Here is an 18,304-nt window from a genome sequence, read left to right on the forward strand (position 1 = left end):
TGTCCTGTCAAGTTATGTTTTTGGGATGAGTGGTTTCAAGACATGGTATATGAATTCCAGATCTGGAAGGTCAAGGGTTCAAACCTTGGTGAATCCAAAATTAGCTTTTTATAACATAAAATTTTAATATTAAAATTAAAAAACTGTTTATATTACAATTAAAAAGTTTCATTACAATTTTTTTAATAAATTATGTATAATTTAAAATTTTCTTATTTTTTTATTATTATCTATTTTTTGTAATTCTTTTTATTTTTATCATCTTAATAAAAAAATCAAACAAAAAAAATACTGCAATAACCATCTGAAAAAAGGAGGAAAATAAATTTAAAAAAATGCAGCAAACGTACTAAAAAAAGAATACAAAAAAGTGCGTGATTTATGTGATTATTGTTTTTTGGTGATTGAAATAAACTAAAAAAAAAAAAACTTTAAAAAAAATATTCTTAAATAGAAGGATAATTCTTTTTAAGACTACTTTTAAATTCCTCCTAATGTGAAGCAAGCTTCATATGAAAAAGTTGTAACTTCATCGCCATCTTTGTCATAGTATCTACCACCGTGTTTACATTTCTCATAATTAAACGAAAGTCAACATGCCAATTCCGATGTATGATATTTTTTATTTTGAGTACCAATAGATCAATAAACCCAAAACTATCTTCATAATTAGTAATAACTAACAAAATTAAATACTTCCACCTAAAATCATTCATTGATTTTCCTTTTCATTTTCATTTTTGTTGAATTTTGATTAAAATACTTGGGATTCGTAGTGAAACTGGTTTATTTTAAACACAAAAAACCCACGTGTCAATGCCTCGTGTGAAATATGTCCCAGAGCGTCCGTAGTTCATGTATCTGTTGAGACATGGGCAGTGTCTGCGATTGAACGATAAGAGCAGTTACAGTTATAAATGCATAATAGACTCATAGGTCGTGACTCGTGAGCTAACTAACAGCCACGCGCCACGTGACACACTCAATCCTTTTCACTGCCATTGCCATATAAATCCCCTCCCTCCCATTTTCATGCATTTCTCTTCCCACTCTATTCCCCACACCAAGCCAAGACCAGGTACTCTCTCTCTCTTTCTCTCTCCGTCTTCTTCGTTTCGTTTCCAATCTCAGATCTCCCTCCTTCCTCTGCTGTTGTTTCCGATTCCCTGTCATGTGTGTGGGTTCACGTTTAGCCACTTCCATTCCACATGCTATTCGTGAGCATTCGCATTCGTATTCGCTAGATCTTTCATGCATGTTTCATTACTCCTTCATTTGAAATGCCGGATTCGGAATTTTGTATTTGCGTTCATTGTTTGGATCTTAAATGCGTTACGCTTCGATTTGGTGGTAGCTGAGCTTTGCTTTTCATGTGTTGGATGAACGTTAGATTTTAGTTGGTTTAATTTAATGCGTAATTAGTAAAGCCTATCGTCACGTCCGTTTCGTTGGGGTAACTTGTTAGTTTAATATTTGGTATAGTTTAATATTTGTCCCGGTTTGGATCTGTTTTGTTGAAAAAAAAATTTTCTTGTTATTATTATTATGGTTCATTTGATTGCGATTGCGAGAATGTGAGTGATAGGGTAGGGTCCATTTTTCTTCGTCAATGTATGTTTTGAATTCATTTCCTCCCTTTATTTCAAGCTAAAGAGGCCTCACATTCTGGTTTGTTCTCTTCCTGTTTTGTTTTTTCCTGCATTCTAACTCCCGCGTCTGCTTTGTTTTTCTATTCAGATTTTATATCATGGAATTCGGAATGATTTTCTATAATATTATTAAGGGTATTAGTTTACTAATGTTTAAGTTTAAATATCAACCTTACCTCTGTCTGTGATTTGACTGTTATACAGGATATATTATTAAATTTTATATTTTTACTGTTTCGGGTTTCTGCTGCAACTAGAAAGTAATTCACTCGTATGTCACCAGGTATATCTTTGTCATGGCGACAGGACAATTATTCTCCAGTAACACACAGGCTTTATTCTACAACTACAAGCAACTACCCATCCAGCGGATGCTTGATTTTGACTTTCTTTGTGGTTTGTGTCGACTCTTTCATCATATTCCTCCACACAAACATTAACGAGTTATATGACTACACACTGATCATTGTTTAGTTTTCAATTTTAATGGAAGCTCCAATTTTTTATTTATAGGCAGGGAAACACCATCAGTTGCTGGAATAATTAATCCTGGTTCTGAGGGATTTCAGAAGCTCTTTTTTGGTCAACAGGAAATCGCCATCCCAGTTCATTCTACGTATGAATAGTTCATGCATAATTTAAAGATTCCTCTTCCCTGCTTCAGATTTTGCTTATATAACCTGTTGTTTGTCGTAGTGCAATGTGTTCATAGCAGTATGTTTTTCTTCTTTTGCAGCATTGAAGCAGCTTGTGCTGCGCATCCTACTGCTGATGTGTTCATCAATTTTGCATCATTTAGAAGGTAAGTGGTGGTGTTGCTGTTTTGATTTGATTCGAGGCCTTTCTGGGTTTGTTCTTGCACAGTAAACGTGAAGTTTGATATACTTGCAGTGCCGCAGCATCATCCTTGTCTGCTCTGAAGCAGCCAACAATCAGAGTTGTTGCTATTATTGCCGAAGGTGTACCTGAGTTAGACACTAAGGAATTAATTGCATATGCCCGGACAAACAACAAGGTTAGAGAAGAAATGAAAATTCAAACCTACCTAATAGTTGAATAGATTATCCTGGAATACTTATTTTGAGCTAATGTTGATATATTAGGTTGTTATTGGCCCAGCCACTGTTGGAGGCATTCAAGCCGGTGCTTTTAAGATAGGTGACACAGCTGGAACAATCGACAATATAATTCATTGCAAGCTCTACAGGCCTGGATCTGTCGGATTTGTTTCTAAATCTGTATGTCTATAATCATTTTTCTGTTAAATATACATTTTCATCTTTCTCCTGTGTGGGGGAAAAACCTTTTTCAGATGGTGTTAACAAGGTGCAAAAGGTGTCCAAGATATTCGCTGATGCATAGATTTTATAACTGAATTGTTTCTATACCAACTGGTAGTTATAGTCACAATAAATTCGGAGTTTGAGCTTTATTTCTCTTGGCCTGTTCTGACGACATATTTGATGGTTTTGAGAGAAAACAACTTTTTGAACTGCAGGGTGGTATGTCCAATGAATTGTACAACTCTATTGCCCGTGTAACTGATGGAATTTATGAAGGTGCCACTGAGTTTGAATTCTAGTCTTATGATTTTGTATTTTGTATTGCTTGTTTTGAGTTATATCCTGCCGTTGCTATAGGCATTGCCATCGGAGGAGATGTTTTTCCGGGTTCCACACTTTCGGATCATGTTTTGCGATTTAACAACATTCCCCAGGTAAATTTTTGCATTTATCTTGGAGGTACTGCATATATATCAACTAATCATAAATCTCTGCTTGTAATTTAGAGCCCACAGTTTCTTGTCATTGATTAGTCTTGATTCACATTAAACCTCAGGTCAAAATGATGGTAGTACTTGGGGAACTTGGTGGGCGTGATGAGTATTCTCTTGTGGAAGCCCTAAAAGAAGGGAAAGTAACAAAACCAGTTGTTGCCTGGGTTAGTGGAACCTGTGCAAGACTCTTCAAATCTGAAGTACAATTTGGTCATGCTGTACGTCACTGCTTCATTATCTTTCACTATTTCACAATTAAAACACTGGTATATAAGAGGAGCAGTTCCTAATATTTGTTGGCATTTCCATAAATCAAGGGAGCCAAAAGTGGTGGTGAAATGGAGTCTGCTCAAGCAAAGAATCAGGCACTAAAGGAAGCTGGAGCTGTTGTTCCCACGTCATATGAATCTTTTGAAGATGCAATAAAGGAAACATATGACAAGTTGGTTAGTTCACTTGTTGTATCTTTGAAATTTCCTTTTCTTTGAGATTTACCTTCTCCCCAGCCCCAGAAGGGAGCAGTGTTTTAGAAAATTCTCTTCCCTTAGCTATAGTATCATGGTTGAGTTTCCTCTTGGAAGGTTAAAGAAGGGAATATAACACAAGTGAAGGAGTTCACCCCTCCACCTATCCCTGAGGACCTTAGCATTGCAATTAGGAATGGAAAAGTCCGCGCTCCAACTCATATCGTTTCCACCATCTCTGATGACAGAGGTATACATTGAGTTGTCTCTCTGTCTCCTAGACACAGATTTGGTAGTTGTATTAAGGTTCTCTTCCATATTTTAGGTGAGGAGCCGTGCTATGCTGGTGTACCAATGTCTTCCATTATCGAACAGGGTTTTGGTGTGGGTGATGTTATCTGTCTTTTGTGGTTCAAACGCAGCCTTCCCCGCTATTGCACTCAATTTATTGAGGTAGACTATCTAATGCTCCAGTCCTTTAAACTTCTTCTGTCCCTTCATTTCTCGGCATATCTGTCTCGAAAACATGTGCAATTGCTTGTGCTTAGCCTCAAGCCTTTTTAAAGTATGTCATAGTACTGCCAGTTTTTCATTTAGATACCGCTTTTCGAAGAAAATATTGAATACTTTCCTCCAGCTTCTCAGTTTGCTGATGTATTATATTGGACAGATATGCATCATTCTATGTGCCGACCATGGTCCTTGTGTTTCTGGTGCTCACAATGCCATAGTGACAGCGAGGGCTGGGAAGGACCTTGTCTCTTGTCTTGTATCAGGTATTACAGTGTTCAGTCTCTTTACAGCTGAGGTATGCTTAGTATCTTTAGGAGACAGTGATTCTTTATGCTAGTATTTGGTTTAAATGGTGGGAAATGTGCTTCTAAAACAGGGTTGCTTACAATCGGTCCACGATTTGGGGGCGCTGTTGATGATGCTGCTCGCTACTTCAAGGATGCTTGTGACAGGGTATGATCAATAGGCCTTTCTTATGAAGCTGGTATACTTTAGCTTTTGATACCCATCTAGAATTTCAACATGCATAACTCTGTTTTTTTTTTTCACTTGTTGCAGAGTCTTACACCTTATGAGTTTGTAGAAAGTATGAAGAAGAAAGGCATTCGTGTGCCAGGAATAGGGCACAGGTAATGCATACTTCCTGTTTGTGTGCTAATTTATAATTATTATGTTTTTGCCATAAAAATCTAAATGTATGAAGCTTGGTTTGGGTCTGCAAAATAGAATCAAGAGCAGGGATAACAAAGATAAGAGAGTCGAATTGCTACAGAAGTTTGCTCGCACGCATTTTCCTTCTGTGAAATACATTGAATATGCTGTACAAGTTGAAGACTACACCCTCACCAAGGCAAATAACTTGGTTCTAAACGTGGATGGTGCAATTGGGTCCCTTTTCTTGGACCTTCTTGCTGGAAGTGGAATGTTCACCAAACAAGAGATTGATGAAATTGTGGATATCGGCTATCTGAATGGGCTTTTTGTTCTGGCACGTTCCATTGGTCTGATTGGGTGAGTTTAGTTCAATACTATATAATTTTCATCAAGTGCAATTTTTTATTTTAACATCTTGTAGAGCAAAGCAGTTTTTGAATACACGTACATATATATACAAATAGTTAGACGATGTTAATGTTCCTCTTTAAAAATTTCAGGCATACGTTTGACCAAAAGAGATTGAAGCAGCCGCTCTACCGCCACCCATGGGAGGATGTTCTTTACACAAAGTGAGGGGATTTAGTTTGACTGAAGAACTTCTCCATGCATTAAATCAGCAATATGCTGGGACATAGTGCATAATACTGGAGGGATATATTCTTTTTGGTTTTGTTTTTGTGCTGTTAGACTAGTGTTACGGTCTATTGTTTGCTAGTCATCTTCCACTGTAAGTTATTTATATTAAAATTCCGTTAAGAAATAATTTAGTCTATTTTAAAGTTTTTCTTTTTTCTTTATTAAAACTTTGATCCCTGATCTAATTGTGGCTTCAAAAAGGAGCAATCACTAAGTTCGAGCGCATTATTTTGTAATTTGCACCTGTATGTTTATGACTTTATGCTCAAGTAAGAAAGAATTGTAATCTTGTAAGTTGCAATAAAGTTGTTTCTGTGTGGCACGACTGCACGGTGCACCCACAAGTCAAAGCTAGCTTCACCTATTTTCACGTACATTTCTTAATCTACTTTTTAAGCGATTGAATAATTTGTTGCTGCTTTAGCAACATCGGATTCGGCATAACTACCCTAATTTGTGTAAACATCTCTTAAATTAATCGTACATAATCTCATTATTTGAGAAAGGGAAGGGGAAAAAGCTAACTGTGGGATGTAATAACAACTCAGTTCCGCTAAGCATATCTTACAATACCAATTGTTTGCTCCTAGAGATGGATCACCCATGGCAGGAAATAGTGATGCGACTATCACAATCATAAAACGAGGCTTTCTGTTTAAGGCAAAGGGAAAATTTCAAGTTTTGAACACTGCAGCCTTCACTTCCCTTTAAAAAGTAATATAATTATAGATACACCTAAAATAGGAAAATATACCTAGATTCCATTTTGTTCATTGTATCAATGTATCTTTCAAGCCTGGCAAAATTGTGTGCGTGCACGCCCTTATGGCTTATTGATGATGTGCACGAAACCAACTCCTACTAAATAAACCTACCTCTACCTAAGTACCTAGTTTCTCAAAAGAGAGGGAGATAAAGCCCGATTTTTTTTATATATTCTTTTTCCTTTTCCAGCATCGCACTAGGGTAAATTAACCCACTTATTTATGAATGAACCATATCATTTACTCAATTGTTATACTATATTTAATGATTTGTTGTTTGATTGTTCTAGAATTGATTACATTTCTGTCATGAATATATGAGAAAATTTATCTAATATTACTTCAATATATTCAAATTTAGGGAAGTGTTAGGTAAACAATGACTATCTTGAACAACATGAACAACCATCAATCAAATAAAAATACATTACACCTTAATTTAATGTTACTAATTAAATTTACTCTTTTAACCCTATTAATTCACATTGTTTACATATTGTTCAAAAATGTTGTTGGTTACTTATACTTTTTCATTTGTTATCCTTATAGTCACCAAAAAAAATTTTATTATCCTTACTATTTATAAATGATCATTTTTTAGTTTTAATATATAATTCGTTATGTTTCTTTAGCTTTTTAATTTTATAACAAACTATTATGATAATTTTGTGTAAATTTTATTTAAATTTAATTCAAAATGTAAATTTTTTAGATTAAAAAATAACAATAAAAGTTACAAATAAATTATCTTAAATTCATTACTCGATTGATAATTATATAAATAATTGGGATAAAATTTGTATGTTAATCCATTACTCAAGATGTTAACAATATATAAACATTTCTTTTTAACATTGATAGTGAATTTGTTGCATTTTAGATTTTTTTTAAAGGCCTATACATCCAAATATTTTTTCATCTAAGTTTTATATAAGTAGGTCTAACACCAACAAAAATTACTCTCATTAAAAAAGCGTCATTACACGCGCTTTATCTTCTTCTCCTCCGTGCGCTTTTTCTTCTTCTTCTCCCCTGTGCTTCTTCTTCTTGTACTTTCAAATACGCGCATACGTCATCTTTTTTTTTTCAAATTCACGTATACCTCCTCCTCCTTCTTCTTCGCTCACGCATATTCTTCTTCTTCTTTTTCTCCTTCTCTTTCTCTTCTTCTTCTTCTCCTCTTTCGTTATCGTCATCACCAACAACACCAACATTTTGCTAATGGATTATTTTTTCAATCGAATTGAATTGAATGGACGTAGGTGTTTTGAATCTGAATCGAGTTGAATTGAATTGATAATCTCTAAATTGTACTCAGAGGTGTTTCGAATTTGATTTTATATAATGGATTATGTTTCGTTCATCCAGTACTATACAATTGTTTCAGCATGAGTATGCGTTCGGTTCATTATGCATTTGATTTTATATAATGGATTATGTTTCGTTCATTTAGTACTATACAATTGTCTCACCATGAGTACGTGTTCGGTTCATTATAGAAAAAGTTGTTTGAATTTGATTTTATATAATGGATTATGTTTCATTCATTGAGTACTATACAATTGTTTCTGTTCGGTTCATTATGCAGAAAGCTGTTCGAATTTGAATTTATATAATGGATAATGTTCTATTCATTTAGTAGTATACAATTGTTTCACCATAATAACATGTTCGGTTCATTTTTATTATGCACAATTTAAAATTCTTCCTCCTCATCTTCTACTGCTTCTTCACTAGAGAGAGAAGGAGGACAGCAGCAACAACAAACAACAAAAGAATGATGATAAGAAGAAAATACTTGAAGGAGAAGGAACGCGAAAAAGAAGAATGAGGAGGAGGAACCCAAAGAAGAAGACGCTCCGTGCTTAAACGAGTGTGAGAAGAAGAAGAAGCGCGTGGGAGAAGAGAAGAAGAAGAGAAGAAGCGTGAGAAAAGAAGAAAGCCAAAAAAACGCGTGACCTAAAATTATTTGGATGAACTTAGATGCCAAAATTGCTTATAAATATGGAGAATATCTCTTTTTTTTAATAATTATTTTGTTTAATTCGTATTTATTATGAGAAACTTTCATTTTTTTTATTTTCTTATCATACTTAGATAATAATCATTAAAAAAAAATCATAAAAGATATTTGTTCCATGATATAAATTTTGTCAATGATATAAAATTTCCCGAACTATTTTGGTAGTTTAAAGATAACAAAATGATGTGTGTGAAATGTGAAGATATTAGTAGTTTTTCTATTCATATAGTTTTTGTGATAAAGTTATTTAAATACTAGTATTAATAACTTTGAATAGCACTTTGATGCCAAAAGTATTTTGGAACAAATAAATAAAATTCATTAAATAAAGTCTCTTATAATAAACTCAGTCCGGATTTGGTCAAATTTTGATTTTTCAAAAGTAATTTATTATTAAAGTATGAATACTAAGAGAGATTATTAATGTATAAATACTATTAGTACCTTTACTACTTTTGTTTATTGGATATTGTGTAATACTAATAAATGACAGTTTTATAATAAAATATAAAAAGATAGCTAATATAATTTTTTTTGCTAATACAAGCCCAAGTCAACTAATATATTAAGATTTAACTCTGGAAAAGACAGGATAAACATAAATAAAATAGAAATGACTCCTAAGGTTGAGAACAGTTTACTATAACAATTGCACATAATTCTATTATGTTTTGCAGTATTTCGATTTGTATTATCTTGACTGATATTAAAAAGGTTGAGATAAATAAGAGCGGAGAGCTAGAAATAGTTAATACCTTAAAAGGCTTTTGGCTTGTGAAACTGATGGCCTGACATGACCCTGTTGTGCCTTGGTGGGTTAGTCTTGGCAACATCCACTACTATCATCCATCCATTAATAATCTTGCCATTCATCTCTTTCAATGCTGCGCTTGCAGCCTCCTCTGTGGTGTACTCAACAAATGCATAACCCTTGGACCTTTTGGAAATTTTATCCATAATGATTTTGACTTCAACAAGATCACCAAAGCCTTCAAATGCTGCGCGTAAGGTTTTCTCAGATGTATAAAACGATAGTCCTGTCACAAAAAGCTTTTTCGTTCGCAGGGGAGCTGCCTGACTTGCTTCAAAAGATTTTTGCACACTCAAACTGTTTTCCAAGTTATTACCTTCATAATCCTTATTTTCTGACTCAAAATTATTATCTGGTTGAACTGATAAGATACCAGGCACACCAGCTAACTCCTGTGCACAGTCGTCATCAAGTTCACAGCAAAAACCAAATATTTTTTTCCAAGAAACATGATATATGCACATCTGAGCATCCTTCTCGTTTCCCATGACCTTGGTCAATATTTGAACAAAATAATCGACCATCTGAGCCTTTGTAACAATCCCAACAGCAGGTTTATCAATTCTAACAAGCCAATGCTTTGAATTCTCAAGAAAGAATAACATGTTGGTTTCAAATTGTAGTTTTGAATTCGATAGCAGACCTTCTTGACCACTTGATAGACTATAGTCCTTTTCCGAAGAACTGAAATCCGGATCAGGCCTAACTAACAAGACCCCCGGTAAACTTGTGAGTTGGGAGGTTATTTGTGGATCAATGTCACAACAGAAACCAAAGTGTGTATCGTAGGAAGCATCATATATACACATTTGAGCATCTCTCTCACTAGCAAGGACTTTGTGGAGAGTGCTGGCGTAATAATCGATGAGTTGTGACTTGGAAGTGACACCGTGAGGTGGAGGCTCCATGAGTACCATCCAGTGGCGGTTCTTCTGTGTGGTGGAAGGGTATAGTGTTGCTGTTGCTGCTATACTTCTTGAAGATGAAGAAGAAGATGAATAAAGATTGCAATGTTTGCTCCTATTATTGGGTAGTGAAAGGCCCTGAATTTGGGTTGTTGCTACTTTTGGTTTCAGAAAGGCAAATGTATGAAATTTGATGAATGTGACACAAAAAGACATAACTTCCATTTTTTTTTCCCTTTTGGATAAGAAAAAGGGCTAACCCGAAACTAGAGGTGTTTGCGGTGCACTTTGGTTTGGTTTTCGGTTTTTTAAACTGTTTCGACTCTGGAACTGCACAGAAGGCGACGGCGCTGCGAACGGTGGAAGGAAACGGTGGCTACGGAGGAAGGCAACGGAGGCGGCGGCTACGGAACGGAGGAAGGCGAGAAGGCGACCGCACTGCCACTGTTGCTGTGTCGCGAGGGCTGAACGGGATGCCACTGTTGTTGTGTCGCTCCGCCGGCGAAGAGTGGAGGGGTCTTGGGCTATGACTAAGGAGAGTGGAGAGTGGAGAGCTCTATCACACATTCACACTGTTGGTGGCGCTGGACTGCGTGTGTGACTCTGGAGATGTTATCAGATATAATAATTTTTGACGGTACTACGTTGACATAATTTAGATTTATCAATTTTAATAAGGTTAACCATTTTATTATAGTAAAATTAGCCATAAATTTATTTTGGTTGGCTAAACTTTCAGAGACTTTAGAGAAAAATAAACACATAATTTATTTCATATTCGGTTTAATTCTATTTTATAAATAGAAGGTACTTAAGTTATTTATATAAGTGGAAGAAGGAAAAGCCTTCATAACTTAGACGATGTGAGACTAATACATAACACAAAGTTCACTATTTTAAACAATATGAAACTTGTGTTCCCTTATTACAATTAACTAATATAATTAACTTACTAACTCTACTTGCTCCCACATCAATTTCGAGTCAAAATATTATTATACTAGCCACCTCTTTATATTCTATTGTACATCTGTCATTTATTAATGTTACATAATACTCAATAAATAAAAAATATTAAGAGTATTAATAATATTCATACATTAATATTTATTTATTAAAAGTAACATTTTAAATATAATTCTTTAAAAGTTGTAAAAACTATATTTGGTAAATTAAAACAAACAAAAGACAGAGACTTTTAATAAGTACAAACTAAAAAAAATTGTATTTGGTAAAATTATTTTTAATATTTAAAATAAGAATAAAGTGATAAATACGTTTTTAAAGATTTTGACAAATTAGTCATTGAAAAAAAACACTAATAAAGTCTCATTGAAAAAAAACACTAATAAAATCTCATAAGATAATAAATATGAATAAGTTATATTTAAATTAAGACTTTTTATCCTAGTCATAATGTATCTCTCAGTTATTGTAAAAAATTTTATTAGTATTTCTTTTAGAAACTAATTTATTTGAAGCGTAAATTTTTAAGGATTTATTTGTTATTTTATTTTAAAATAATCTTAATAAATATAAATATATAAAAAATATATAAATATAAATATTCATTAATATATCAATTTATATGAAAATTTCTCTAATTTTAAAAGTATAAAGTAATCTTAAAAAATAATTTATATCAATTTTTTAAAACATCACTAACTTTTCAAAAATAAAAATAAAACACATACACAATATATTTTAAATTTATAAAGCACAGATAATTTTTTGTTAAATTGATAACTCAAAAAAACATATTTGAGTAAAGAGTAATCACGAAATTAGTTAAATTGAAGTCTAATAGAAGTAAAGTAGTATTGTGTTTTCACTTTTCACACACAATAGGATTTGAATAATAAAAGAGTATTTTGCTTCTAGAAAACATGTCCATACCTCGTGCTCATGATATGATGTAACACAATCATCATTAATTATGAAGGTAATAAAATAAATTTTAAATATTACTTTTAAAATATGGATATGCTTTTTTTGCTCTCCATATAATTTAATTATACTAAGGTATTATGTCATAACTTATAAATCAATATTTTTTTTTAAAATACTTCAATCAATTGAAATATGTAGTTAAAAAACTTAAAAAAAAAATCCCATAGATTCTTCTGTTTTAATGACACATTTCTTTTTGTGATAATCAGATTTATCTACCCAAAACAGTAGACACAAAACTATATTTGATTTAGACAGCTTTAATGCAACAGACTTTTGATTTCTAGGACCAAATGGCGACTATGTATCTTTATAAGTAAAAAAATTGAAACATTCCGTGGAGGAAAGAAATGAAAAAAAAATGTGAGAAATAAAAATATAGGTATTTTGTTTTTCTAATATGTCCATAAACATGAAGATATCAGTCCAATGAACATAACCCGAAAATGGAAGGAAAAAAAAGTATTTGCAGACAAAAGAAAAACTTGAAGAGAAAAAAAAGGAAATATCATGTACTGAATAAAACTAGAAAAAAAAAATGGAGCCTTCTGAGAGAAAATATAATCAATAAATATAATAAAATAAAAAGTGCTAACTTGGTAATGTGAGAATGAACCAATATCAAAGAAGCAACTTATAATAAAAAGACAGAATAAGTTTACGACAGTGAAGCAAATTCTCTAATGGCCGTTAGGAATGGTGACGCGCTCTGCAGATTGGACTATAGGCTTCTGTGCTTTACACGCGCGAGTTGGCGCGTGGAAGTGTTACTATATCATTAACTCTTGCTTTGCTCCAAATAGCTGGATTGAGATATATTAATGATAAGACCAAAGAACAGTTAACTTCATACACAACACAATACCAGGGTTGAAGAAGAAGCAGATAAACCAGGAAATGCAAGCAATAAAAAGAGACATTTTTTAAAAAATATGTATAATAAAAAAAAAATTTAAATAACGTCTGGCTTTATTGACCGGAGGAGAGAGAGAGAGAGAGAGAGTCAGAGATATTGACATAGGACATCCAATTGAAAAAAATGATGAGAAATAAAGTTTGTCTAATCAATTTCAACCCATAACATATCTCTTTCTGGTTTCTGTTAGCATTCTGAGAGAGAGAGTGTGTGTGAGTTAGTGAATAATAAAGCTGGAGACTTTTTCTTTATGGGGTGTGGGTGTGTGGAAGTGTGAGATGGAAATGAATGTTGTTATTGGTGGGAGGCACATCTAAAAAACAAAGATTGAGTTGAATTTGTGTGAAGAGAAGAAGAAGAAGGAAGAAAAGAAAAAATGGGAACGCCACCAACGGAAGAGCTTATGAAGAAGATCGAGCAGCTAGAGGAAGGTCACGAGCATCTCAAGCAAGAGATGTCAAGGCTCAAGCTTTCTGATGCCACCAGAAGCCACCACCACCACCATCGCCAGAGGTCTCACTCCGTCTCTCCGCAGCGTTCTAGATTGGGTGCACCGCCGAAGAGGGGACCCGCCGATGGAGCCTCAGCTGCCGCATGGAAGAGAGGCTCTTGTTCCTTTAAGCAATCTTCACCTCTGCAGAGAGAGAGTCGCAGTGATCCCAAAAAAGAAGGTGAAGGAGGTGGTGGTGCAAAGTGTGGTCCTTCCGCCGTGAATTTTACTGATAGACAGTATCTTAATATTTTGCAGTCAATGGGACAGTCCGTTCATATATTGGATCTTACCTCTCGGATAATCTACTGGTCAGTCTTTCTATTTTTGTTTAGAAGTTTTCATTTTGTTGCAATGGGGTGTGGTTAAGTATTATTATGGGTTGTTGAATTGTGTATATATGATTTGGATTTTGGAGATGACAAGTCCTTAGCTAAAAATGGATGTGCATGTTGGTTTTGATATGGTCTGTCCTGTATTGTCTTGTTGATTGCATGAATTATGGGGAGTGAGGGACCTACATTTAGAGTTTTTTCCGCCCCTTCACTCTCTTGGATTTGATTTGCAATGATTTTGCAGGAACCCAAGTGCCGAAAATCTGTATGGTTATGCTGCGGAGGAAGCTCTTGGGCAGGATGGGATTGAGCTGATTGTTGACCCCAGGGATTTTGCCTTGGCTGATGATATTGTGAACCGTGTCGTAATGGGAGAGAGCTGGACTGGGCAATTCCCGGTCAAGAATAAGATGGGAGAGCAGTTCTTGGTGGTGGCGACGAATACTCCTTTCTATGATGATGATGGAAGTTTAGTTGGGATTATCTGTGTCTCGAGTGATTCGCGGCTCTTCGTTGAAACGAGAGTTCCGTGCTTGGGTGCAAACAATGCCGAATCAGGTTCAGGCTCTAGGCCTCTTAGAAGTAGCATTTCAAATAAACTTGGCCTTGATACTCAGCAGCCTCTCCAAACTTCTATAGCATCCAAGTTCTCGAATTTGGTTAGTGCTGTAACTTTCATGTTTCTGTAATTTATACTAGTATAGCATAGCATGTCTTGATGTTAGAACCATTAAACAGGCATCAAAGGTAAGTAACAAAGTTAAGTCAAGAATCCGGACCGGAGAAAATAACGGTGATCGTGAAAGCGGGAACGGAGGAAGTCATCAATCTGAGCATAGTTTCTCAGAAGTTGGTGTTGCAGACCACAGAGAGGATGCTAATTCCAGTGGAGCTAGCACACCCAGAGGTGATGTGATGCAGTCCCCTTTTGGTATATTTTCTCATGGTGAGGAAAGATCCCAAGGAAAAACTTTGAAAGAATCTGCCGATGATAGTGAAGGAAAATCTATTCACAAGATTATAACGTCTAGGGCTGAAGCATGGATTCAAAAGAAAACAATGGCATGGCCATGGAAAGCAAATGATCAAGAAGGATCGGAGGCAAAGGATGTCCGTGTTGCTGTGTCTTTCTTGTCAAATGATCATCAAGAAAATCAGTCAGTTAATCAGAAGCAAGAACGACAAGGAGGTGAAAGGAATCGCCCTAGTAACAATGAGACTTCAGGATCCTGGTCCTCGTCCATCAATATTAACAGCACAAGTAGTGCCAGCAGCTGTGGAAGTGCCGGAAGTTGTGCTGTCAATAATAAAGTGGATGTGGACACTGATTGCTTGGATTATGAAATTTTGTGGGAAGACCTGACTATTGGAGAACAAATTGGACAAGGTAGTCATGCTCTTAACTAAAGCATTTATTTGTTAATAATCAGTTATAGAATAAGTTTTTGACATTCTTGACTCTTGAGAAAAAAACCGTTTGACAGTAATGCATGCTTTAACAAAAGAACTAGTATTTACCAGAAAGAATGTTGACATGTTAGCTGTAATTGGACTTCTTATGTTTGAGTTGGTTGATTCTTTATGGATTTCTGGTCATTTTTATATAGCACCTACTTGCATTTTGCATTCTTATGCTTTACCTGTTTACCACTTTATTTTTTAATTGCAGGTTCCTGTGGAACTGTATATCATGCTCTGTGGTATGGATCAGTATGTATTTTTCTCTTCTTTTAGTTTATGGTTTTGATACATGCATAATGCATTATTCTGGGACTTAATAATGTAGAAAAACTTAAGATATCAACAACAATTTTCTTTTCATATATACATGTACATACATTCAGAATTTGCAACTAGAAGGTTCTTTAATGTGTGAACTGAGCATTATTAAATATTAAGTTAAGGGATCACAGCATTTCTAGAAGGATTGTAAACCTGACAATGTTTGAATAAGCTTTTTAAACATTCAGAAACTACACAGACAACTTATATTGTTATTTTTCAGGATGTTGCGGTCAAGGTATTCTCAAAGCAAGAATATTCAGATGATGTGATACTTTCCTTCAGACAAGAGGTATGCTTTCACGTAGTCTCTTTTGCTGATTTGGTTAGAACACAGATTATAAATGTGTTTTTATTCATCTTTTTTCTTTTCTTTTTTAATAAGGTTTCTGTTATTAAAAGGCTTCGGCACCCAAATATTCTTCTCTTTATGGGGGCAGTGACTTCACCTCAACGTCTCTGCATCGTGACAGAGTTTCTCCCACGGTTTGTTCTGAACCTCTCTTATGACCCATTTAATAGCATTTTGATGATGTTTTTGTTTTGCAAGTCAAAAGAGTATTCAGTTGGGCTGATTAGTGTTCTGTGCATTCCTTTTTGAATCCAGTGGAAGCTTGTGTCGCTTGTTACACAGAAACACGCCGAAACTTGACTGGAGACGACGAGTTCATATGGCCTTGGATATTGTGAGTATTCGGTAATAGTATTTGCCATCAGAACCCTGACTTTTGTTGATGCCTTAGAAAATTTCTGTGTTTGAAGTACTGTTGTATGCTTACAGAATACTTTCTGTCTGCAGGCACGAGGTGTGAATTATCTTCATCACTGCAATCCACCTATCATCCATAGAGATTTGAAGTCATCAAATCTTCTAGTTGATAAGAATTGGACTGTAAAGGTGTGCTACTCGCTACTTTTCAACATTTTCTGTAATGTTGGGTTGTACTGTTTCAAACTTTCACTTGATTGCTTGATGATTCTAGCATTGCTGTTTTTTATTGTTATTATTATTATTTGGGTACATGTTTCTATCATTGTCTTCAATGAAGCTAGATAATATCATCACATGTCTTTACAGGTTTGTGACTTTGGTCTTTCACGTCTTAAGCATGAAACATTTCTCACGACGAAGACAGGGAGGGGCACAGTAGGTTCATCTGTCTCTCTTTATGTTTTGGCTGCTAAAAAAATTGTCAACACATCTTTCTGATTGTAGCATTTTTCTGTTTTGTAGCCACAATGGATGGCACCAGAAGTTCTTCGTAACGAACCCTCAGATGAGAAGTATGTCCTCCAACCTATGTCCTCTTTGATTTCTGTCAAATGTTGTTAAAGAAATTTGAGTCCTTGAAAACTCATTTTGCTTGTCCTTGGGAACTTCAGGTCCGATGTATACAGCTTTGGAGTAATATTATGGGAACTTGCAACCGAAAAGATCCCTTGGGATAATCTCAACTCAATGCAGGTATTGCTTTCATGCTTATGTAAACCTTGAAAGTATCTTGAAAAAAATAGATACTCAAACTAGAATGATAGACATCACATGAATTGTGTATCACTTTGGGTGCATATAGATTAATTGTTCGTCTAGGAACATTGCAGGTGATTGGAGCCGTGGGGTTCATGGATCAGCGACTTGAAATTCCAAAAGATGTTGATCCACGATGGGCTTCTATAATTGAGAGCTGCTGGCATCGGTGTGCATGCTCGTCTCTTTGTTAAAAAACTATTTTTATTTCTCATCCAAAAGAAATAGTATTATAACTTACAACTTCATCTGTTTCTACCAGTGATCCAGCTTCCCGTCCAACATTCCGGGAACTACTCGAGAAGCTTAGAGAGCTGCAAAGGCAGTATGCCATTCAGCTCCAAGCTGCTCGATCGGCCGGAGGGGAAAGCCCCCAAAAGGAGTCCTAGACAGTAGACACAACCTTGGAGCTATTTTCTTTTGTCGTGTGTTCGAGGCATAAGGATATTTTTGGCACATACTTTACCAAACGAGTAAATGAATTGATCCAAAGAGATGGTCTTGGAATCATTTAGAATTGGTGCTCTGAATTCTTTGTTCATCAACATTTACCTTACAATGAAGGGAGATGGCTGGAATGATTGGAAAAATAATAGATGGGGAGATTGCTAAACTTTTGATGGTGATTGGGTTAGTCATTTTATTTTTCTTTAGTGACACCATAATGTTTCTTCAATTCATTGGTGGTGATGCTTGTAACTGAGTCTTTTTCAATTGGATTTGATTATTCCCACGGCCTCAAAAAAAAAATATATATGTAGTCTTTCTATGCAAAAAGTTTGCACCACTACTTAAAAGTTGTACAGCTGATAGTGAAACCAAAAGGGAAAGAAAAATAGTTTTCATTTGACTAGTAGATCAGAAGAAGAAAGTTTGTCATCTTTATAAAAGTGTTGTTAGCTATAGTTGGATCTGTATCATTATCCACTTAAGCAACGAATTGCTACTTAGTCTTAGCCAAATCCCATTGTCATTTGAAAATTATTCAGAATTTGATTGACCTGTTTTGATTTCAACTAATTGAATAATTATAGTCATAGATACTTTTAGTCAAATGCATGCATTTACATTCTATGGCTGACTGCTTTTCTTAATATTGGATGT

General features: G+C 34.8%; 3 protein-coding genes across 5 annotated transcripts; 2 read left to right on the forward strand and 1 right to left on the reverse strand.

Annotated features, from left to right (window-relative positions):
- The first annotated feature begins 923 nt into the window (after positions 1-923).
- On the forward strand, positions 924-6,046 carry LOC107639214 (ATP-citrate synthase beta chain protein 1). 3 transcript variants are annotated; one of them, XM_016342690.3, is made up of 17 exons: positions 924-1,078; positions 1,933-2,045; positions 2,163-2,265; positions 2,386-2,451; positions 2,541-2,664; positions 2,753-2,887; positions 3,148-3,208; positions 3,290-3,366; positions 3,489-3,644; positions 3,744-3,872; positions 4,008-4,140; positions 4,216-4,343; positions 4,561-4,666; positions 4,780-4,856; positions 4,962-5,032; positions 5,130-5,414; positions 5,558-6,046. In XM_016342690.3, the coding sequence occupies exons 2-17, from the start codon at positions 1,946-1,948 to the stop codon at positions 5,631-5,633; spliced, it is 1,827 nt and encodes a 608-aa protein (XP_016198176.1). In that variant the 5' UTR covers positions 924-1,078; positions 1,933-1,945; the 3' UTR covers positions 5,634-6,046. The 3 variants fall into 3 exon arrangements, with proteins under 3 accessions (XP_016198176.1, XP_016198184.1, XP_016198190.1); XM_016342698.3 differs by lacking the exon at positions 924-1,078 and adding an exon at positions 1,628-1,668; XM_016342704.3 differs by lacking the exon at positions 924-1,078 and adding an exon at positions 1,743-1,784.
- Positions 6,047-9,062: 3,016 nt separating this feature from the next.
- On the reverse strand, positions 9,063-10,798 carry LOC107639229 (organelle RRM domain-containing protein 1, chloroplastic-like). Its single transcript, XM_016342710.3, has one exon. The coding sequence runs from the start codon at positions 10,422-10,424 to the stop codon at positions 9,240-9,242; it is 1,185 nt and encodes a 394-aa protein (XP_016198196.1). The 5' UTR covers positions 10,425-10,798; the 3' UTR covers positions 9,063-9,239.
- Positions 10,799-12,975: 2,177 nt separating this feature from the next.
- LOC107639238 (PAS domain-containing protein tyrosine kinase family protein) lies at positions 12,976-18,090 on the forward strand. The gene is made up of 13 exons (XM_016342721.3): positions 12,976-13,866; positions 14,135-14,549; positions 14,629-15,277; positions 15,560-15,600; positions 15,896-15,964; positions 16,058-16,158; positions 16,280-16,358; positions 16,472-16,570; positions 16,751-16,819; positions 16,907-16,956; positions 17,056-17,137; positions 17,275-17,369; positions 17,463-18,090. Exons 1-13 carry the CDS (start codon positions 13,442-13,444, stop codon positions 17,587-17,589), a joined length of 2,301 nt encoding a protein of 766 aa, XP_016198207.1. The 5' UTR covers positions 12,976-13,441; the 3' UTR covers positions 17,590-18,090.
- Positions 18,091-18,304: the final 214 nt, after the last annotated feature.

This window comes from Arachis ipaensis, chromosome B1 (assembly GCF_059453495.1).
Source record: "Arachis ipaensis isolate K30076 ecotype BB chromosome B1, ASM5945349v1, whole genome shotgun sequence".
NCBI classification, from domain to species: Eukaryota; Viridiplantae; Streptophyta; class Magnoliopsida; order Fabales; family Fabaceae; genus Arachis; species Arachis ipaensis.